General features: G+C 44.2%; 1 protein-coding gene across 1 annotated transcript in view; it reads left to right on the forward strand.

The window, feature by feature from the left end:
• The window catches only part of LOC115076512 (serine-rich adhesin for platelets-like), a 106,539-nt gene that overhangs the window by 40,963 nt on the left and 40,934 nt on the right, over positions 1-24,642 (forward strand). Inside the window, exon 4 of the mRNA XM_029578053.1 lies at positions 22,280-24,584. Coding sequence (XP_029433913.1) covers positions 22,280-24,584 — 2,305 coding nt within the window. The remainder of the gene's footprint in view (positions 1-22,279; positions 24,585-24,642) is intronic.

Consider the following 24,642-nt stretch of genomic DNA (forward strand, 5'->3'; position numbering starts at 1 on the left):
CAATGGTGGACCCTTGGCACCGCAGTGCAGTTGGTGCAGCCTCCTAAGCGAGCCCACTTCGCCTATACCAGCTGCCCTCCCTGCAGGCCGAGCCCTTGGGTTCTGGCAGCCGGCAGGGACCCCTAGGTGGGTCCCTAGGGTAATCCAGAGGCGAGAGTCGGGGCAGGCAGCTGACGGCAGAGTCGAACAACAATTCAGAGGCCGGGGCAGGCAAGCAAACTGAGCAAAACTGGGTCCAAAGGGGAGCGGGTCAGGTCCAGGCTATGATCACAGAAGGTCAGGGTCTAAGCCAGGGTCAGAATCCAAGAAGTCAAGCCAAGGGGAACAGGACAAGGCAAGGAGACAACGCCGGAAAAAACACGCACTGGGACACAAGGCTCACCATAAGCCCTGTATTTGTTATAGAAAAATGGTTAAAATCAAAGTGGCTATGATCATGGAGAACTAGGGTTTAAGATTTAAAAGCAGCTGTAACTAAGGTGGATTTTTAGGCTGGATTTATTTATTTATTTTCATTATAGACATTTTCCATTCCTCCTTTTATCAAGAATGCCCTCAAGACAAATTACAGTACAAGTTTTATTCAGTTACAGTAAATTGATCGAGAATATGGCTTAAACATCCAGAGGTCCATACTCAAAGCTGCCTGTCTGGCTAAATTAACCAGACTACAGGATGTGAATTTCCCACCACACCGAGTGGCGCTGATTTGTCAGCTAAGCTTTTAGCCGGACAAATCAGAGGCATTCTAGGGCGGCGCTAACTTATTCATGTAGGGTCAAATTTTTAAAAAGCCCGTGCACGCAAAAACCGGGGGATACGCATGTGGCCAGGCCGTGCTTGTGCTGTGCGCATTTTAACACCGGCCATGCGTGTATCCCCTGATATGCACTGAAGTGCCGGGCTATGTGACAGGGGCAAAGGCGGGGGCCGACCGGGACAGTGGCCATTAGGCCCTGTCCCGAGGAAGCGCGCGCCGGCAGCTAGCCACCGCGCGTAACTTACTTCTGCCCATCAGAGGAGGTAAGTTTAAAAACAAAAAAAACAAAAAGCCAGGTAGGTAGGGGTTAGGGTTCGGAGAGGAGAGGAGAGGGGGCACACGCATGTTGTGAAATCTGCGTGACCATGTGCGCGCGGGTTTAAAAATCTACCCTATAATGCAAAGCTGATACTCTCTGTTACTCAACTAAATTATCCGGGCAAGTCTGGTCGCGCCAGAGAGCCAGCCCTAAAGTTATCCGGGTGACGTCAGCCTGATAACTTAGTTTTTTTTCTGGGTATATTCAGTGAAATGCATAACCTGCTGAATATATGAGTAAAGGTATCTGGGTAACTGAACCCAGATAACTTACCTGCTCCCCGCGCTGCTGAATATGAACCTTCTAGCTTTTTGAGGCTGCTTTTAGATAAGAAAACAATTAGGATGATTATTTATTTATTCGGCTCTTCATTTTTTAAACAACTTCAGGCTTGTAAGAAACGCTAGATCTGCCAAAGAGTGGCAGCATCTTTCTTTCATACTCTTTCCCTGAGACTGCACATTTTCAACCTAAAACCTTGGCCAGTGGTCCACGGAAACAAATAGACGCATTGAAATTTGCCCAACCACTAAGATTTGCAATTTTTTAGTTTGGAGGAGGGTGTCAAAATATTTTGGTTTTATACAATGCTTCTCAAAAAGAGAGTGATCCTTCAGCCAGCAAATAAGTTAGACAAAGAGATGCCATTTGAAAATTAAAAAATAATTCTTGGTTATTCAATATTTATATCCTTAGTTTTCCTCTGCAGAGGACTGCATACAGTGAAATCTTTCAGCTTAATGTCAAGTAAGCATTTGCTTTTCTTGAACAGTAGTTGTTAGGATCTAAGGCAAGTTTCTTAATCAAGAGGCTTTAAATGCCAAAATGTAACTCAAAAGGAGCTATGAAAATCCCATTGTTTACCTTGGTAACTATGAATGTCGCTGTGGAATGCGGAAAATAACATTGACATTGGAGCACTTACAGTAAGGCACAAGTCTGTCTTTCTTTTAAGCTTTCTGCTCCAATCTAATTGCTACCTATTCTGTGAGGTGCCAATCTGCCCAGAAGTCTTAGTGTTCGTGCAGCATGGTTCACTGTCATAGAAAATGGTCAGTTTCTTAAGGGGGTGGGGTTATATTCAAAAAAATATTGAACAGATAAGATAAACTGGTAAATTTGAGCAAACAGATTTAGGTCTGTATTTGTGCCAAGGGCTACCCAGCTAAATTTAACCAGTTAGTTCTGAATATTGTACTAACCTCCTAAATTCGAAAGCATGTGGCTGAGTAGTGCACAGCGGGGGTCAAAACTGCAGAAAACAGCTGATTGGTAAGGTCCTACTGAAATCGCAACATTAGGCTCTCGACCACATGTAAGTAGGGTCTTGAACATAGCAAATCTGAACACGTAACCCTAAAAAAATGGTTACCATGGGAAAACAGTGTCTAATCAACCCCAAGTACGGGGGATATACTAGGCTATCATAAACAAGACAGCAGGTATAAGATTGAATGATAGAAAGTTTCTACTGTAAAATCACACACCCCAAGGTTAAAAGCCCCACTTACTATGCTGGCTCTCTTTACAGTCCTATTACCATATGAGTTGAGTAATATCATTAATGCTCCTCTGCGGCGTCCCAAAGGGAACCAAATATAGCATGTATATGCATCCAAGGGTAATAGCACAAGTATATTCATTCTGTCACAGATCTAAACTAACATTGAAACACATGTCAAGAGTAATGGAGATAAAGAGGTTCCTGTTGAAATCGGTTCAGGTTGCCTCTGCTTATTCCATTGATTTGTTCAGTTCAAGGAATAAATATTTTTGTACGCGTTTTGTCTGCTGAGCTGGTCCTGTGGTCCAGGCTTTTAGAGCCGTGGAGAAGGGGATCCGGGTTTGGTCACCCTGTCAGTCACAGCTGGTTGGGTTTGCTGGTGCATGGAGGCCATGAGACAGAGTGAAAGCAATTTCAGCTATTGTGATGTCTTATGCCAGCCAACGAGTGGTTCTAAGAATGCAACTTGAAAGAAGTCCTCCTTGGATCCTTGAGGGTATTCTGTGCTGCCTGGGGATGGGAGGGAGCAGAGACTACCGAGGTCAGAAAAAGAAGCCCCCCCCCCCAAAAAAAACAAATTTCTGCTGCATTCGGGCTGACATGGCAGCTCTGAATGATTTAAAACATAAATGTGATTTTATAGGCACAAAGGGAGATTTTGCAGGGTACCCCTGCTTTATGATTTTTCTTTTTTGTGCACCATGAAGAGCAAGAAATGTCTGGAGCAGAGCTTTGTGGTTTTCTTGCTGACTAACAATGATGTTTTATCTGTGAAGGGGAAAGAACATCACTCTATTCTCTTTAAGCACAGTGGTGACCATTCCTAATCATTGTTGTACCACCAATGGCCCTGCAAGCTGACTCTCATTGTGACAAGATCCAGCCTACTATAGTGTGGGATGATGAAAGGATCGTAGACAAATAGAGTGGGAAGGGGCTTCAAGAGGTAAATGTCTGTCTCCCCTACTCTTAAGCACCTCCAGTAATGGAGCTTCACTCACCTCCCTGAGTGATTCATTCCGTTGCTTGGCTACTGTAACAATTAGGAAGCCCTCTCTTATGACCAACCTAATCTCCACTATAACTTAAGAGAGATCGACTAATCTTCACCCTGATTGTAAACATCCCTCCCCTGTTATATATATGAACATTGCTATTAAGTCACCAATTGTTGTGACTCCGGGAGGTGGACCCTTTGCCAGAGGTGGAGTTGGTGCCACCTGCGGGGGAAACCCCCCACAAGTCCCCACCGTCGGTAGGCGAGGCTGGGATGGAGCAGAGACCCCACTGGAGCTTCACCAGTACCAGCCTGCGTCCCCCTCAAGTTGAGCCCTTGGGTACTGGGGCCGGCTGGACTTAAGTGGAGTCTCTGACAGAAGAGGAGATGGTGCTGGATGGAGACTGGGACCGGGTCCGGAAGCCGGCGTGAAGACTCGAGAGTAGGCGAGAGTCAGGGCAGGCAGCAGTTCTCGTAGTCATGGTTCCAGGCGTGGGTCAAATTCCAGATGAAGGTCAAATAGATCAGGAACGCAGGAGAGATCCTCCGTGGAGGAACAGGATACAGGACCTAGAAAGCAGGAAGCCAAGGCAAAGCCAGACCTTGCCTTAAATAGGAAAAGGAAAGGTGGAGCAGAAAGGAGGGGCCGTGGCAATTTCCTGCTGCGGTCCCTTTAAATTTAGAGCAGAGACACGCAGGCAGGCCTAGAGAGGCCCAGAGGGGGAGGGGCCCGCGCTGAGGACGGCCGTGCATCAGAGAAGGCCCCGGCAGAGAGGCCTACTGGCGCACCGGAGGAGAGGCCTGCGAGAGAGCGCCCCGGGAGCGGCTGGCCGCCGTAGCTAGCATGCCCGGCCCCGAAGATGCCACGCCAGAGAGGTGGGTGGAGGAGGCCGGTTGCTGGGAGCCGCAGCCAGCAGACAGAACACCAATCAATTGTTTCTCTGTCAGACTTATTACTCAAGTGCTTCAATTTATTCACATAGGTCAGGTCTTGTGCTGATAAAAGTGACATATTTTGTTATAGTGCTCTATCTACTTTCATTAGTAGCAAGCTGATCAAACAAAAGGAATGAAATGCCAGCAAGAACGTATTTCGATAGCAACCATATCTTCTTTTACCAAATTTCTACGCTAGGGCCTTCCTTTTTTCTTGAAAGATCAATATGTGCTGCTTTTGCTCCTTTGGTATGCAAAGAACTTTATTGCTGGCATCCCTCCTGAATTCCTATGGTCAAAGATATCAAATCAAATAATAGATAAGAAAAGTTATCTTAACCCTTTCTTATTTTAGATTTTGTCTGAACATAAAAATAATTAAACATATCTGTTACCTTCTGGTGTCTGGAATGTGCGCTAAGAAATCTTGCCTCCTACCTCCCCAGCTCCAATTTCTATGTTGCTTTAGCAGATTGATTTAAACTGAAATTTGTGATAACTTTGTATAAGCTGACACTGCCAAGAACTTTATGGAGTAGATGTTTTTTTTGTTTTGACATTCTTCTAGCAGTTTCTTCCTAAGCTTTTGGGCTTCCAAGTGAATCACAAAATAGCCCAGTTGGGGCTATGGGGCCATGGAGCATTCATGTACTTTCTTATGTTATCTAGTTAATCTGCTATCAGCGTTCATTGTAATTTCCTTTCACAGTTACATGTAAACTGACATGATGTGTCCTACGAATGCTGGTATATAAAAAGCATTAATTAATTAATTAATTAATTAAATAAATAAATAAATTTGGGGTGTGACTGACTTTGTGGTGGTGGGAGGGGTGTTATGTTTGGCCAGCCGTACTTACCCTGGCCCCCGCCAGAAGCTTCCGATTCCTCTTCACAGCATGGACCCAGCCATCTTGTCTCCTGTCACCACTCTGGCCTTCATGGGCTCGTGGTGGGAAAGCCCAGCACCAGCACCCCCTGGTGACATAATGTGGTATTTATACCCAGCCGCATCAACAGCTCCCTCAGAATCAGATCATCCTGCCTGGCGCACCTCATGTTGCTTGCCTCATTCAGCCTTTCCCCATCCTGCCTTCTAGCCTTGCCTCGTCCTGCCTTCCAGCCTTGTCTTGTCCAGCCTTTTTTGTCCTTGACCTGTATCCTTCTAGTCTTTCTACTTGCTCGTCGGTTTTCCTTGCCGGCAGATAGCCGAGTCACGAAAACCAATCGAGTTCTTGTTAGCAAGGAGGCGACCTCCTAATTTAAATATTGCATGGCGCATTAAGAAAGCAGGTGCTGACAGTTCAGCGCCCGCTTTCCACGTGAATTTATTGCATCGGCCCCCTATGTTTGGTCAAAAAGTGAGCGTTTCTGGCGACATGGTTGGATTAGAATGGGGATCTTAGCAAGCTAGTGCAGTTTCTTTGCCAGCCAGCATACAAGCCAATGCAATACCAATGCGTTAAAAACATGTGTCCAAACTGGATGCACTTTTTATTAACACGTGCACAATCATCTATCCTGGGCGCTCGATGCAAAAGACAAACGAGCCACCGTGCTAAAAAGGATGCACTAGGGAAAAATTGTGTGTCTCCAGCACATCCATGGCATCGAGCGCCCTCGAGGCGTGGCTGTGCGCAGGTTAGGAAAAGGGACACTCGATTTTACGAACGTTCGTTTTCCTAACCCATACACAGCCACAGGTTAGAAAAACGGACGCTCGTAAACTGAACATCTCTTTTCCTAACCTGATCACTTTAAAGAGCTTTTTTTTTCCCCTGCTTCTGTGGTTTCTTCTGCTTAGTATCACGACAATATTATGTTGGAGGAACCACAGAAAAGCAGTATTTTCTGCTTTTCTATGCATGGATTCAGGTGCCACAAATGTTAACGCCAGCTGTGGGGCTGGCATTAATTTCTGAACGTAAAAACGTGCACGTCCAGCGTGCGGTAACTTTTTACATCAGCGTACTATTAGCTATGTGTTGGTTTGGATGTGCGTTTTGGACCCGCTGATCCCAGTATTGCTTTGGGCATAAGTCTAGCATGTCCAAAACGCACGTCCAACTGTGTTTTCAGCGGCGTGCTGACCTTAGCACCCAATATTGCATTGACTGTGAGGCAGCTATCCCTGTGCACAGGGTTGGCTGACTTAAATACTAATCTGTTATGTTATAGCTAGGTAGATTTAGGATTTCAGCCACAATCTAGTTGGTGAGGTTGCAGTTGAAACGTTTCCTATAGATGACTAGCTATAATATTGCTGGCTGTTTATTTTGCTGCTGAGCAGCTTAATGAATATTCATCCTTGTAAGCATGAAAATACTTGGTGTTATCAAGGAGATGAGAAAGCTTTTAGAGATGCTAAATGATGTTATATAATTAGTTTCCAATTATAGTAGATGTTATGTATTTGCAGAAGAGCTGGCTGCAATCCAATCCACATGATCTAGTTATCATGTCTGGCTATAAAATAAACATTTTGGGGGTAAAGAAAGTCATAGCAATCAGCATATTTTTCTATGAAGTCACAGGGTAACATTTAAGTATAAAGTAAAAGCACTGAGGTCTTTATTTAAAAATACAACGAGAAAGCAAGTTATCCAACCAAAATTAGCTGGATACCTTTACTCGGATAGTCAGCGGAACACTGTCATTTAAGTGCTCTGTTGAATATTAGCTGAATGAAATCCTACTTAGCCAGATAGTTATCCTGCTAATTTTAGGACTATTTGCTGGCTTGGCAAAACTTAGCTGGATAAGTTAGCCAGATAATGCTGAATATCATCATTCTCTGGCTAACAATTCTGCCCCAAAATGCCTCTGGAATGCCTCCAACTTATCCGACTAACTTTAATCTAACAACTTAGCTGGGCAAACTGTCTGACCATGGACCTCTTTATGAGTATCACCATAGTGTTCTTAAAAACAATAATGCTTTATTTATTAGGCGATAGTTGCATAGGAGGCGATAAAGGAATCCACCTGTTTCAGGCATGAGGAATCCCTTAGCTTCCAATAGTGGCTATTTTGAACTGTAATAGGAAGAATAAAGCGAGAGCAGCGAGGTGCCGCACAATACAACAGCCAGAAATAATTAGCTGCTGTTTTCTTTTCTGTTTGTGTGGAATTACGGCTTGCCCAGTAATCCATTTAACTCGTTCCCAGCCCCTGCACTTACTATTGGCAAACTTTACATTAACGCTTCCTCTCCCCCAAGTAACTGTTTGATGTTTAATATGAGCTTTGTGACATCAGTAGAGACAAGCCCTCTGCACTCAGAGCGCCAAAGTGTAAGGAGATGCTGACACATCCCCATTGTTTGTTTTTAGCAACAGCTGGTGATAAGCCAATCACAAGAATGATTACCTAAGGTGTGTATTGTGGTCACAATTCAGTGACTTGCACTGCATGTTAACCTGGATACTTCAGTTCTGCCGAGAGTGCCAAACTGAGCAATACCTTGTGCCGCAAAGCCCGAAGTGATTATCACCTCACCACCGCTGCGCTAGTTTATCTAAACCAAGAAAGCTCACCACAGTTGGACTCAGTGATAATACTGGGTGGGGGTGTTTCTTTTTATCATACAAGCTCACAAGTTTTGCGCAAGGGATTTATCAAAATGCATCCTTGTTGGGGAAGGACCCTCTGGCGCCTATACAGAAGGCATGAGTGTGAACTACAGTTTTGGGACAACTAAATGCTGTCTGGTTGACGGTCTCGAGGATTACTAATATTGGAGCCAAAAGTGACTTAAAATGATGAACTTGAAATGGACGCTTTGGAGACCAAGCGCCATCATTTGGGTTGCTTTATTTTTTCAGTGTGCAAATGGGAATCCAGGTAAATATAATAATCCTATACATTTTGTCATTCAATAGTTATATTGTTAAGGTGGTTGCTTTTAACTGTTTAAGTACAGTGAACATCCATGGGATGAATTAGATCTTTAATATTGTCAATATTTTTAACCTTAATTCTGCTAAATTCCTGACCTGCATAAAACTGACAATATTCATCCCACAAATTGTATTTTTCCTGTAGTGAAAAAGAATATCCAGGCTGCTTCGGGGATATTCAGTTCTCCCCTGCAGAAATGTTATCCCTTTACAAGGATTTTTAGTACGCCTTCCGATTGTGCATGATTATGGCCTGTGAGATCACAGACCCCACTCCCACTGAAAGAAGTAATGCAGGTTAGATTACCGACACTGGAGTTGATAGTGTATGCAAACTGCAGATTCTTCTTTTATAGAATATCCAAGGAGTAGCACAAATGTTACACTTAGCAATAATTTACCTGGCACCCCAGTCTGAGTAATTGTTTTTAGCATTGCAGGTAAAAAGTTATAATAGAAGAAATTTAAAACTTTGCAAAGTGCTGAAAATTCACATCTTTCCTCATCTGGCTTGCTCTTATCAAATCCATAGATATGATGGTGATCTGTATCCTTACCGAAGAAGATTCAGCTATTCACAATTAGTAATGTGCAGGTAGATCCTCCTTTTATAGAGACTCTGTCTTGTATTTGTATTGCATGAAATCTTCTTTTGTTAATGTAGCAGCATCAAATGCTAATTTGTTAAGTGGAGTGATGATCTTCTTAGTATATCATGGGATTCAATGGCCACGATGCTACTTTGCTCAATAGAGTTTCAAATATAGTGAAAGTTTGATAAATAATTAAAATTAGTGATAGATGTGACAATAATAGATGACCAATACTATATTTATAGACTTCTAACATGGGTGGCACAGTTTCTTATAGAAGGACAATATTTCACTGAGTGATGAAAAGTAAACTAAAGAACACCACAATTCCCCTACATTTTGTAGGCCTCAAAATTACTGCATTGGGGGTTTTCTATTAGAACAGCATTTACTAGGCTATTTTGATCCGTAGATTGAATTTTGAAGAAAACACTAATTAGGGACTAAAGTGTAGGCACTGGTCGTTTTGCAATTTGGGGGAGAAAAATAGAGAATTAGCACAGGCATCCCAATATGTTTGTCTTACATATCAGTGCCATTGAGTAACAAGGTTTTTACTCAGTGATCAGAGGAGGGCACATCCTCTCTCATAACAAGCAAGATCAGGAGCCAGCAAACTTATTATAAAGAAGGTTTTGTTGTGGCAGGAATTTGACAACTGTAGCAATTACCATGCAAGACAAGGTGCCAGTTTGTTTTAATGAAACGGTGGGAGAAGGGTGGGAGATGGCTTTCAGGGGAAAACACTTTCACAGAATAAATTTGAGAGTAGCGTAAAGAAAAAGAGATTTTATTATAATGGTGCCTTTTTCAATGAATTAAAAAAGTGAAAAATATAAGAATGAGTACAGATTAAGAAAGGTAAAGAGTACTAAATTAAGAGCAAAAGAGTGTAAAATGTAGCAGAGGAGAAGTCCACTTAGTGACTAACCAACAAGCATGGAAATCATGCAGAGGCATGAGTTTGGGAATGCTTTCCAACATACGGGCCGATACAGTACGGCCCGGGTTTGGCTGCGCGTTTTCGACGCACTATTACCACTTATGCATGTTGATGGCCCTTTTAGTTATTCCTGTGCAATTAGTTATTCCCGCGCGATCCAGAAAGCAAAATGTGCAGCAAAGCCGCACATTTTACTTTAAAAAATTAACGCCTGCCGGCACCGGGGAAGGGTACAGAAAAGCAGAAAAAAATGCTTTTCTCTACACCCTCCGACTTAATATCATAGCGATATTAAAACGGAGGCCCCAAAAATTAAAAAAAATAAATGTAAAATCGGCCCACGGGTCGGAAGATGGACGCTCAATTATGCCGTCGTCTGTTTTCCAAACCCGAGGCTGTCAGCGGGTTTGAGAACCGATGCTGGCAAAATTGAGCGTCGGCTGTCAAACCCGCTGACAGTCGCCGCTCCTGTCAAAAAGGAGGCACTAGGGATGCGCTAGTGTCCCTAGCGCTTCTTTGTACCGCGGGCCCTAATTTGCATAGGCCTCCCTCTTGAATCGCGCACCCAGGAGAGAGGCTTGTGCGCGTGCTGGGAGAGCGGGTGCTCGCTGGCTCTTCCACGCGTTTTTCTGTATCGGCCTGATAGTTTGGTAGAAGGGATGTGGGTGTGGCTGTTTGGGGGGAACATGGTAGGGTGTTGTTTTTGGAATGTATAGGTGAGGTGGGGTGTATATATGGTTGGGTAGGTGTTGTGGGTAGAGGATGTTTGTGTGTGTGCATAGATGGGTGGGAAGGGTGGTGGAAGTGTGCATTTTGGGGCGGATTTTAAGAGCCCTGCTTGCGTAAATCCGCCCGGATTAGGGCCCTGCGCGCCGGTGCGCCTATGTTCAATAGGCCTACCGGCGCACGCAGAGCCCCGAGACTCACGTAAGTCCCGGGGTTTTCCGAGGGGGGCGTGTCGGGGGCGTGTCGGGGTGGGGCCGATCGGCGTGGCATTTTGGGGGCGGGCCCTGGGGCGTGGTTTCGGCCAGGGGCGGTCCGGGGGCGTGGCCGCGCCCTCCGGAACCGCCCCCGGGTTGCGTCTAGGCGCGCCAGCGGCCCGCTGGCGCGCGGGGATTTACTTCTCCCTCCGGGAGGCGTAAATCCCCCAACAAAGGTAGGGGGGGGGTTTAGACAGGGCCGGGGGGGTGGGTTAGGTAGAGGAAGGGAGGGGAAGGTGAGGGGAGGGCGATAGCGAATTCCCTCCAAGGCCGCCTTGGAGGGAACGGCGGCAGGCTGCGCGGCTCGGCGCGCGCCGGCTACACGAAATAGGCAGCCTTGCGCGCGCCGATCCAGGATTTTAGCGGCTACGCGCGTATCTACTAAAATCCCACGTACTTTTGTTTGCGCCTGGAGCGCCAACAAAAGTACACAAACGCGCCATTTTTGAAAATCTACCCCTTTATGATGTAGGGTGTGTATGTGGGGGTATAGAGCTACATTTAGTGTAGCTATGTGTATGGAAGTATCTGGCGTGGGGTTGTATGTGTGTTTTAGTAGGGGTTATGGGAGGGTTATGTGCATATGGGAATGGTGAGGTGATTTTTGAGGATATGGCTGGGTGTTTGTAGGTAGCAAATGTGGTTATGAGGGAATGTGTTTAGGTGTTTGGGTGGAGGTTGCATTGTATGTGTTTTTTGAGGGTTATGTGTAAGTTGGATGTATGTGGAGTGATTGAGTTTGTGAACACATATGGGGGTATGGATGGAATGTAGCTGGGGGAAGAGGGTATGTGTAGGTGTCAGGTTGTGTTTCGGGGATGGATATATCTGGGTAGGTTTGTGTGTGAGGATGGGATTGTGTGGGAGAGCAGGATTGTGTGTGAAAGGGGAGTTCGATGTAGTTTTCTTGGGGGTTTGAAGGTGTGTGGTTGGTGCAAGTGTGGGGAGCTTAGTGTAGATGTGCTGCATCATTTATTTTCCCTGTCTCTATGGGGGTTGAGTATGTGTGTGTGTGTGTGTGTGTGTGTGTGTGTGTGTGTGCTGTGAGCAGAATTGTGCTTGGGGGATGTGGGAATGGTGGGGGAAGGTGTTTGGGTAGGTAGGTGTGTGAATAGTGGGGTGAGAGTGTATGTGTGTGACAGATGGTGGATGGACGATGTGTATGGGAGTGTGTGTATGTTTGTGTGTAGAGATGGGGGTGGTGTGTGTGTGTGTATTTTGGAAGTACCTTTTTAGGTAATCTTCTTCCATTTGCTGCAGTTATTCTTTCCTTTTTATACCCACCTGAGTATCTTTGTGGCAAAGTGCTCAAGGGTTGGGAAAGAGCATTTGGAAAGCAGCGCGGTTCAAACAGCTTCTAACAATTTTCCATGGAATGCAACAGGGATTTTCTTTTCCCACTGAAAGCAATTTAAATTTTTGTTTTGGAGGCTCAGCTGTCTGAAAATATTGATCTGATGTTTCTGGTTTTTTAATGCTTCTGACATATTCACATTTTCTTCCTATGCACCAAATTTGGTAAGTTTCCATCTCTTTTCTTAGAGACTTGTGCCTGCAGACAAATGGATGGACATCGCTCCTTCTTACATAATTTTTTCCAACATGCCATACCTTCCATAAAAGCCATAAATTTTGTGGTGCAGGATATATCAAAAGGATTTAAACTCTCTCATGTCCTGAACTTGTGGAATAGCATTTATCTGATAAAGAGTATGGCAACGTACCATGCATCTTCCACCCTTATTTTATTGTTACATTAATGAAAAGTAAAACAAGAAAATCAAACTTTTAGAGCAAACACAGATGTTGAAATCCACCCAACAATGTACTGGTGCAATCACGGAAACATCATCTGTGCCAACCTGATCAAGGAAGTGTTACTCTCAAAGGCTGGTCACAAATGTATTAGATTGGGCCCAGTAAAAGGCATCACCTGTTTCTGATCTTTATTCCTAACTGCAAAAAGGAGAAACATTCCCCCTGCTTGTATATGGTGTTGTCTCCCATAGTGTCAGTTAATATTTGTTATAAAACAGGACAAATTCCAATTAACGGCACTAATCAGCAGCAGGCAACTCGCACTCCAGGGTTAGTTGCCTAAAATTGCTATCCAGGATGTTTTGGGTTTTTTTTTAATTTCTATAAGATAATATCTTAGCTTTATTAAATGATTCTTGATTATTTCAGATTTGGCAGCGTGTAGACTTAGAAGTACGCTGCAAATATGTCTTCAAGGAAAGGGTGGTAGATATATGCAATATTCTCACAGTGGAGGCATAAATAGCAACAAAATGCAAGGCCTGAGACAGGCCCAGAGGATCCCTAGCTGCATATAAGTGAAGAGTGAGGCAGAGATTGTCTGGAGTCTGTGGTATTGCAACAGGAAGTAAATGAACTTTAAAGATCTTAACATCCATCATAGGTATGTTTCTGGGGAAAGTTGGAAATGTAGAAATAACAGAAAATAGGGCTACAAGTGAGCAGGAACTCACAGACTTAGAGCAATCATATTCAGTTTTACAAATGGATATAAAGGGCCTGATTTTAAAAAGCATTTACTCGAGTAAAAACCAGGTTTACTGGAGTAAATTCACTTTACTTGAGTAAGTGGGTTTTTGAAAATTGCTACAATATATGCCATTGACTTGTCTATAGGATTTACTCACATAAGTGCAATTTACTTGAGTAAATGGCTTTTGAAAATTGCTACAATAGTAGCTACATTTACACATGTAACTCCTTTTGAAAATTACCCCCAAAAAGAATTGCATACGCTCACTCATTTTTATAGTCAAAACTCAGGAGAGTTGCTAACTCACACTCAAATTTTCTATCAGGGATGCATGGGATGGAATAAAAATGAACTAGAAAGATGAATGGATAGAGTGACCATTTGGCATCATATTGGGGTAGGGGACGGCCATTAAATTTGGCCATTCCTAGTTTTGTCCCATTGCATGCAGGGAGATGTAGTCCTATTCTTAGAGAAATCAATTGGAAAATCAGAACTACATCTCCCTGCTGCATACAGTAGGCAAAACCAAGACTAGCTCTCCTCTTAGTGTGGAACAACATGGTCACCATAGATATAAATGACTGAGAATCCAAACCATTCTTTTATTTGTGCTGGTATAATGGAAAGAGAAGCAAAAATGGTCTGTCTGATTCACTGATGCTTGTTTTCCATCATGAAGAAATGGGCCCTTACAGGGCTTGAATGGAATCGGGTACTTATTGAGGCTGACTCAGATATATTCTGTAGCACAAGACACACATTTTTTCCCCTGCTCTTAATATCTTCTTTGACCACCAGGGGAAAGGCCATGAAAAGTCCTGAATTTGTAAACATTGTGTACCCTTATCTTGTTTGCAGGGATTTTTGTTTAAATGTCATGTTTTATTATCCTATAGAATGACTATTTTTATAACATTGAGGTAAGTTCTTAATCAGTTTGTTAAGGGGCTTAACTACAGGGGGTCTCTGAGGGAATTGCAAAGCTAAATTAGTTGGGCAGAGTAGGTACTGTAGGCCATATGGTCTTTTTCTGCCATCTGTTATGACCGTCGGTCGCAGACCGCATGTGCTTACCTCCTGCACTGCTCTTCTGCCCTCCCCGGGGCTGCTTGCGGCTCAGGCCAGCCTTCATCACCGCGTTCTCAGGGACTCCTCATGGTGGCCCGAACGCCACCGCCATCTTTCTCAGCTCTGGGCCTTCCTAGGTGTGCGTGCGCGTGCCACCAGGCCTTCTTTTCTAGCCTCCTCGGCTGGAACCTCGGGCACATCGTCGGTTGATGACATCATCATCAGACCAGGGTATTTAATCTCCACCTTCGCCCTCAGCTAGCCGACTTGAACATAAGAACATAAGAAAATGCCATACTGGGTCAGACCAAGGGTCCATCAAGCCCAGCATCCTGTTTCCAACAGTGGCCAATCCAGGCCATAAGAACCTGGCAAGTACCCAAAAACTAAGTCTATTCCATGTAACCATTGCTAATGGCAGTGGCTATTCTCTAAGTGAACTTAATAGCAGGTAATAGACTTCTCCTCCAATAACTTATCCAATCCTTTTTTAAACACAGCTATACTAACTGCACTAACCACATCCTCTGGCAACAAATTCCAGAGTTTAATTGTGCGTTGAGTAAAAAAGAACTTTCTCCGATTAGTTTTAAATGTGCCCCATGCTAACTTCATGGAGTGCCCCCTAGTCTTTCTACTATCCGAAAGAGTAAATAACCGATTCACATCTACCTGTTCTAGACCTCTCATGATTTTAAACACCTCTATCATATCCCCCCTCAGTCGTCTCTTCTCCAAGCTGAAAAGTCCTAACCTCTTTAGTCTTTCCTCATAGGGGAGGTGTTCCATTCCCCTTATCATTTTGGTAGCCCTTCTCTGTACCTTCTCCATCGCAATTATATCTTTTTTGAGATGCGGCGACCAGAATTGTACACAGTATTCAAGGTGCGGTCTCACCATGGAGCGATACAGAGGCATTATGACATTTTCCGTTTTATTCATCATTCCCTTTCTAATAATTCCCAACATTCTGTTTGCTTTTTTGACTGCCGCAGCACACTGAACCGACGATTTCAATGTGTTATCCACTATGACGCTTAGGTCTCTTTCTTGGGTTGTAGCACCTAATATGGAACCCAACTTGGCAACAAGTTTCGTTCATCTATGACTATTGCTTCCTATTCCTGAGACAACGCTTTGTGCCTTGCCGTGAACCCTGTCTGGTACTCACTCCTCAAGGGCCAGTGCACACACTGGGGACTTGCTCTCCTGGCCTTCCCCGCTCCTCGGGCTGGCTCTGCGTCTCTTGGGTTCTATCCTGCAAGGTCCCCCGCTCCTCTGGGCTATCTCTGGGACTCCTGTACTTGTGAGTACTACTAGGGTCTTCCCTGTTCCTTGTGGTTTTGCCCGCTTCATGATCAAGATTGGCTGCGCCTCGGGATCGCACTTTCAACTACTGTGATTGCCAGAGCATCCCTGCTCCTCTGGGCCCGCGCTCCTACTTCTTGGGACTTGCGTGCTTCCCCTCTCCTCGGGGCTGCGCCTTCGAACAACATTGGGACTGTATCCACATCCCCGTTCCTCGGGGCAGTGATACGTCATCTTTAGAGACTCACCCGGGCTGCCCTGTCCTGTGGGCTGGTTATGGCGTTGCACCATCATCCTGCACTGTGCAGCTCCTCCCTTTGGGGTTGCCCTCTGGAGTTCCTCCTGATCACTCAAGCCTCACGCCTCCCACTCTGCGGGTTACCTGGCATCCCTGTACTCGGGGTTCCTGCCCAGAGCTCGCCTCCAGTCTCCTCTCTCGGAGGAACCCTCCTAGTGCCTCCGGACCCCTCTATTCCTTTACCCAGAGCTCTTCGCTGTCTCTGACCTCATCTCCCAATGGTGCAGACCTGTGGGGTCCTTCCCACAGGTAGTGTCAACTTGCATCTTGGGCCAAGGACCCACAAATCAGAACACCATCATGTTTCTATGTTATTCTTTTTCATCATTTTTAACTCTAATTATAAATAAACACACACTAAGGGCCAGATTTTAAAAATTACGTGCAGGTGTAGATTTGTGCGCGCAACCCGGCGCGCACAAATCTATGCCCGATTTTATAACATGTGCGCGCATGTTATAAAATCCAGGGTCGGCGTGCACAAGGGGGTGCACAGTTGTGCGACTTGCGCGCGCCAAGCCGCGCAGCCTTCCTCCGTTCCCTCCGAGGCCGCTCTGAAATCGGAGCGGCCTCGGAGGGAACTTTCCTTCCGCCCCGCCCCGCAGCCCTACCTAAACCCCCCTTTACCTTTAATTTTTAAGTTGCCTGCCTCTGGGCAGGCGTAGGTTGTGCGTGCCAGCAATGGCCAGCCCACAATCCCGGGCACAGCGGCAAATGGCCACTGTGCCTGGAGGCTCTGGCCCCGCCCCGGGCTGCCCCGCCCACTTCCCGCCCATTTTTCATGCCCCGGGACATATGTGTGTCGCCAAGCCTATGCAAAATAGGCTTGGTGCGCGCAGGAGGCTTTTAAAAGGGTTACGCGTGTAACCCTTTTAAAATCCGCCCCTAAGGTTTGTCAAACACGCCATTAGTGGTTCTCAATCTGGTCCGCGGACTCTCGTATCTAGACTGTTATTTTTTTCCAGAATATTCCTAATAAATATGCATGACATGTATTTGCATACAGTGGGGATAGTGAAAAAAATATATATATCATGCATATTCATATAGACTATCCTGAAACCAAAACTGTTGTGGGGAGAGGGGCCTACAGACAGAATTGAGAATCCTTGGAAGCCATAATAACAAATCAAAATCCAAGATGGGTAAAAGCACTTCGACTGTCCCTTACGCTTGAAGCACATGGGTTATTATGATGCATATTACGCCATATGTTACTCCTTCTCTCATATGTGATATTTGAAAATTGCAAAATATAAAAAATGGTGTGCTGGTAACTCTTTATATCAATACAGTTGGCCACACCAATATTAATTAAATGTAATACATTTTGTAGTTTTGTACTTGTACTTAAGGTTTCTGGAGTACACAGTGTGTTTGGGCCAATTTGTTGTGATTTATATTTGAAAATTGCTCATGGGAAATGTACCTGTGAAGATTTCTATCTGGTTTTTCAGTGGGATACTTTTTCAGTGAAAACTATGCATGTTATTGCTTCCCTGGCCTAATCCTACCCCAGAACATCTCCATGAAATGTGGGTATTTTTAGCCACCTACTGGGTGGGAAATATTTAAAAAGCCCCTTCATTGGCGTAAATGGCAATTGAAAATTGCTCTTACAAGGCGTTCTGGTTTCTTGTATCAGCTCAGAGGTAGATTCTGCAGCAAGGGTTAGAAAATTTGCATACCTTTACATACAACCATTCATTATTTAATGTGCACAAAACAACTAATTGAAAGTCCTTTGGTAACTGTGGCTGACCATAGCTGGGGAAACAGCCAGTGAGATAAAGGAGGCAGACACTGGCTGTTTGCTTATATACAATTTATTTAACAAAATAAGCAAAACTGAAAACAAAACTGCTTACCTCACAGTCAGGTCGATACAGTAAAGTGTGCTCCGTCGGAGCGCACTGTCAGCCTGCTCTGGACGCGTGTTTTCCCTTACCCCTTATTCAGTAAGGGGAGGAAAACACGCGGCCCACCCGCGGCACCTAATAGCGCCTTCAACATGCAAATGCATGTTGATGGCCCTATTAGGTATGCTCGCGGGATCCAGTAAGTAAAATGTGCAGCCAAGCCGCACATTTTACTCTAAGAAATTAGCGCCGACCCAAAGGTCGGCGCTAATTTCTTCCGGCGCCAGGAAAGTGCACAGAAAAGCAGTAAAAACTGCTTTTCTGTGCACCCTCCGACTTAATATCATAGCGATATTAAGTCGGAGGTCCCCAAAAGTAAAAAAAAGTTAAAAAAAAAAAAAAAAATTTTGAATTCGGCCCACGGCTGTCGGGCCGAAAACCGGACGCTCAATTTTGCCGGCGTCCGGTTTCCGAGCCCGTGGCTGTCAGCGGGCTCGAGAACCGACGCCGGCAAAATTGAGCGTCAGCTGTCAAACCCGCTGACAGCCGCCGCTCCAGGCCAAAAGGAGGCGCTAGGGACGCGCTAGTGTCCCTAGCGCCTCCTTTCCCTCGTTTGCACCGCGTCGCCTAATTTGCATGCTGGAGCATACTGGATAGCTCACACCGGCGAAGGGCCGGTGCGTGCGCCGGGAGAGCGGGCATTCGTCCGCTCTCCCGCGGTTTTACAGTATCGGGCTGAGTGTTGGTAACAAACCCAATTAAATGTAAGTGTACTGGCACAGTCTAGATTTCTTCCTGCTTCCCAGAGCCTGCTTAACCCTTCTAGGCCCTGAGTTCTTATGCTTTGGTGAAGGGCTCCTCCCTTCACCCAGGATTCTCTGTGGGTCTGGTTCTTAAGGAGGACCAGGGGAGACAGTTGTTCCCGGTCCTTTAAGGTGGTCTGAGGGAATTACTTGTAGACTCCCTCACATTCTCTCCCCCACAGCTCGGCCCTATTAGGCTGAGTACCTGCCCATATCAGGGACTCTTCTCTGGACAGGAAATCTTCATTGGCATATTCCTTTCCTGCTCTATGTCGGATTTTATAATTGAAGGACTGTAGGGCCAGGAACCACCGTATCACCCTCGCATTGGACTTCTTGTGGACTGTTAAGACCATGAACTGCCATCCCAATAGGTAATAGCGTAAAGCTTCTAGGGCCCAGTTGATGGCCAAGGCCTCCTTCTCAACGAGTAGTGCCTCTCATGTGGCATCAGCTTCTGCCTAATATATGTCACAGGATGTTCTTGGCCATCCTTCTCTTGCACCAAGACTGCTCCCAAGCCTACCTCTGAGGCATCGGTCTGTACCATGAAGAGTTTGGTGAAGTCCAGACTTATCAGGACCAATTCGGAGCAAATTGCCTCTTTCAAATTTTGGAAGGCCTCCTCTGCTTCCTCTGACCACTGAATATTCTCTGGTGCATTCTTCAGGAACAGCCTTGTGAGAGACTCCTCCTTCTCTGAGACCTTGTTGACCTTTTTAAAGTCAATACAGAACTTATGCTCCCATCTGGTTTCAGCATCAAAGTATGGATGAGGATCAATCACTGTTGGACTCCTCTGTTACCCTAAGGTAGAGCATCTTCTCCTGCTGTCGATGGATACTTCGGACTTAGTGACATAGCACCTGGCCTCAGGAATCTGATAGATTCGTTGTCATTTCACAATTCCAGGAGGCATAATGATGTCATGCTGTACCACGTGGGTATGACCTGGCAGGTTTGAGAAAAGCTCCTTGTTTCGTTCTACCAGCTGCTTTAAATCAGCTGTCTGTGCAGTGATCTCTTCTCTCCAAAAGGAATCTGGGCTTGGTCCACTTCAGGTCCGACCTCTGGACCAAACATTCCTTCTTGCACCACCCCGCACTCCTGTGCCACCCACTTTTTCAAAAGGTTATATTTTATTTATTTATTTAACACTTTTTTATACCGACCTTCATAGTAATAACCATATCGGATCGGTTTACATAGAACAAGGGTATAACTGAAGCAATAAATAAAATAGTAATTAACAAGACAGGAGAATAAGGCAAAGTTACATTTAACAAGGAGTAAAAACTTGGGAAGCTTAAAGCTGGAAGAAAGAAAGGCAGGAGGAATTATAACATAATACAAAAGGAATTTAGGTTAGAGCATAATGTGCTTTAACCTGTGATTGTCCTTCGTTCAAAAGGATAGTGGACCTCTATCCTCTATGTCCATGAGAGATAAAAAATGATTAGTGATTGTCTGGAGGGTCATCGAATGCTTGGTGAAATAGCCACGTCTTGAGTTTTTTTCTGAACGTAGTTAGACAAGGTTCTAATCGGAGGCCTGAAGGAATGTTGTTCCATATAGCTGGTCCTGCTATTGAAAAAGCTCTGTCTTTTGTAGAGGAAAGGCGTGAGGCTTTGGTAGGGGGGAAATTCAATGTGCCTTTGTGAATATCTCTAATTGGTCTGTTGGAAGAGTGTAATTTGAAGGGTATTTCAAGGTCGAGATGGAGTTGATGATGGATAGATTTGTGTATTAGGGTGATTGATTTGTAGAGGAATCTAAAATTTACTGGTAACCAATGTAGTTTTCTGAGGATGGGTGAAATGTGATCTCCACGGCTGGTGTTTGTTAGTAATCTCGCTGCCGCATTTTGTATCATCTGCAGTGGTTTGGTGGTCGATTTGGGGAGTGCATTTTCGTCATTTAACTGGCTGGGCTGTTTTGTAGTCCATGGGCCCTGTTTCTCCATAGGGCCCTTGCCAATGGGATGACAACTTGCCGGCAAGTGCGCAGCGTCTTCTCCTGTTTAGTTTGCTGGCAAACCCCCACTGATGTTTAGCTAAATATGTATCGGGCGGTAGGGAGAGGAAGCCACCGAGCGTTTCGGAAGACACTTTCTGCTGCTCCACCCTACCTCATTATAGAACCGTCCCTGTGCAGCTAGATAACTTCTCTGCTAGTGAATAAATTCTCTGCTTTCCTGAATATTGGGCCCTTTGTGTTTAGATGATGTTTTCAGAATGCTGGACTTATGAAAGAGCATTTGAATGTTTGACTCTAGCTGATACTGGCACCACCTGGATCTTATTTAAATTAGATTGTGCAGATGCTACTGAGGAAGATAAGGTAGATGATTTTGCTAAGGATTTGGAGTAACTCGAAAACAAGGAATTAGGTGGTCTGTGATATGGATTCATTTTAAAAAGGCTGACTATCAAAGCTATTTATGTGCATAAAATCCAGTTTTGTGTATGTAAATTGCTGTACAAAAATAGCCCAAGGCTTGGATTTCATGAAAGTCATGCGTAGAACAGGTTGACTCTTAGGTGAACTGTAAACAGGTGTTCTGGGAGAGGGGTAGGAGAGGCACAGAACTGGAACTTCCATTTAAACTATTTGATTTTACAAAGTCTACATCTTAGTTAACTTAAATAAGTTATGCCTTCTGAATTTGCGCACATATTCAACCAATTACCCAAATTTTTTCAAAGGAAATTTAGGGGCATATTTACCACTGTGTCAGCTGATATGAAATTAACATTTAATAGGGTAATTTTTTAACATAGCAGGTAATTGATGTGATAGCTATACGTAAACATGCACTTAGAAACTTGTGCAAAAACAAAGCACACAAATTCCCTCACACAAACGCCTTCTTATTGCAGTGCATAACTTGTGTGTGTGAATATATCTCTATAATTTTTAAAAATTAAAAACATGTGCATAAATCCCAACTCTGCCCCCAGAACTTGTGTGTGTGAATATATCTCTATAATTTTTAAAAATTAAAAACATGTGCATAAATCCCAACTCTGCCCCCAGAATGCCCCTCTCTTTGTACGCTTAAAAGCCTGCTCTAAATCAGATAACGTTCATACGTCTCTCTGCACAAACCATGGGCAATTTTCCAACATGCATAAACCCGTGTTAAGTGCGTAAAGAGCTTTAAAAATTACTCCCTAAGAGAATGCAAAGCATGACTCTGGTATTTCAAATAAAATGTCAGCCAAACTCTGAAAATATATCCAAAGTAAGGAGGATATATTATCTCGTTAACTTACCTAAGCCCCAAAACATAATCCCTCCATGTTTTCTGGTTAAATTTTATTCAGCTAACTACTTAGCTGGATAAATCAGAGGCAGTCAGGCAAAGATAATTTTCAAATTCTGCCATTTCTATGGCCAAGACAGAACTTAGCCGAAAGAATGGCAGTGAATATCGAAATTTTAATGCTCTAAATACCTCTAAAAAATTTCTAAATATGAAATATATTTTTTTCCAGACACCATGGAAACCATCCTTACGACTTTATCAAATGTCAGCAGCTACTATCCAAGGGGTACACCATTGGAATCCTCTTCCTCAAAGAAAATTACAACACAGCTTTCCTCATCTACACTCAGTAGTATTCAGGAAAAGGTTTCCAGAGAGACATCAGTACCCATTTCCACAGTATCTGTGTCAAAATCCAGTGCTTCAAGGTCCACTCTCATTTTTACTACAGCAGAGCCCTCCACTGACACAGAGACTTCATCTGTTGCTCCCACTACAAATTTTTCAACAACACCTATCAAAGAAACATCCTCCCCAATACATTTAACCACATTGATCACAAGCTTTCCTGAAAGCAAACCTGAAACATCCTTTTCTACTGAAACATCCTCGAAGATAACTTCTTTTTCCGCCTCAGAAAGTACTAGTTATCCTTTTACAACTACATCTGTACCAAAAGAGTCATTGATAATCATATCAGCTTCTGGATCCAGTACTCAAGTCTCAACAGATACTTCCAGCACACCATCGACTTCTGGCATTGTTAATGAAACAAGTGCAGTGACAGAATTCCATTCTACGGCAGTGTCCAGTTCTGTCAGCACACAATCAGAACATACAACACCCCCAACAAGTTTGTCACCTGAGACAACAGTCTTCAATGGATCAACACTTAGTCCTCTTTCTGAAAGCAGCACTTCAGGTTCAACAAGCACTTCAAGTTCTTCCAGTGTCACAGGAACAACTTTTTCTCATTTCAGCACCTTCTCTGAATCTGCTACACCAAAAGAATCCTTTTCTTCGCATACATCTTCGTCACCATATACGACTTCATCAGTTACCAGTACACAAGAAAGAGCATCATCTGAAACATTGGTACCTATATTCTCCACTTTTACCTCAGAAACCAGTTCTTCTGGATTCACATCTATCTCTCCTCCCCCAGATTCTTCCAAAGTAACTGAGAGCTCTACAGCAATGTTCTCATCTACTGCTATATCTTCTACCAGTTCCTCAAGAACACCTGTTCCTGAAGAATCCTCACCCATATATACAACAACAGCAATTGCAAGCTTTACTGGAAGCAAACCTGAAACATCGTTTTCTACTGAAACATCCTCGAGGATAACTTCTTTTTCCGCCTCAGAAAGTACTAGTTATCCTTTTACAACTACATCTGTACCAAAAGAGTCATTGACAATCACATCAGCTTCTGGATCCAGTACTCAAGTCTCAACAGATACTTCCAGCACACCATCGACTTCTGGCATTGTTAATGAAACAAGTGCAGTGACAGAATTCCACTCTACGGCAGTGTCCAGTTCTGTCAACACACAATCAGAACATACAACACCCCCAACAAGTTTGTCACCTGAGACAACAGTCTTCAATGGATCAACACTTAGTCCTCTTTCTGAAAGCAGCACTTCAGGTTCAACAAGCACTTCAAGTTCTTCCAGTGTCACAGGAACAACTTTTTCACATTTCAGCACCTTCTCTGAATCTGCTACACCAAAGGAATCCTTTTCTTCGCAGACATCTTCATCACCATATACGGCTTCATCAGTCACCAGTACACAAGAAAGAGCACCAACTGAAACATTGGTACCTCTATTCTCCACTTTTTCCTCAGAAACCAGTTCTTCTGGATTCACATCTATCTCTCCTCCCCCAGATTCCTCCAAAGTAACTGAGAGCTCTACAGCAATGTTCTCATCTACTGCTATACCTTCTACCAGTTCCTCAAGAACACCTGTTCCTGAAGAATCCTCACCCATATATACAACAACAGCAATTGCAAGCTTTACTGGAAGCAAACCTGAAACATCGTTTTCTACTGAAACATCCTCGAGAATAACTTCTTTTTCCGCCTCAGAAAGTACTAGTTATCCTTTTACAACTACATCTGTACCAAAAGAGTCATTGACAATCACATCAGCTTCTGGATCCAGTACTCAAGTCTCAACAGATACTTCCAGCACACCATCGGCTTCTGGCATTGTTAATGAAACAAGTGCAGTGACAGAATTCCACTCTACGGCAGTGTCCAGTTCTGTCAGCACACAATCAGAACATACAACACCCCCAACAAGTTTGTCACCTGAGACAACAGTCTTCAATGGATCAACACTTAGTCCTCTTTCTGAAAGCAGCACTTCAGGTTCAACAAGCACTTCAAGTTCTTCCAGTGTCACAGGAACAACTTTTTCACATTTCAGCACCTTCTCTGAATCTGCTACACCAAAAGAATCCTTTTCTTCGCAGACATCTTCGTCACCAGATACGACTTCATCAGTTACCAGTACACAAGAAGAGTCCATCATCTGAAACATTGGTACCTCTATTCTCCACTTTTACCTCAGAAACCAGTTC

Source organism: Rhinatrema bivittatum, chromosome 15 (genome assembly GCF_901001135.1).
Source record: "Rhinatrema bivittatum chromosome 15, aRhiBiv1.1, whole genome shotgun sequence".
NCBI classification, from domain to species: Eukaryota; Metazoa; Chordata; class Amphibia; order Gymnophiona; family Rhinatrematidae; genus Rhinatrema; species Rhinatrema bivittatum.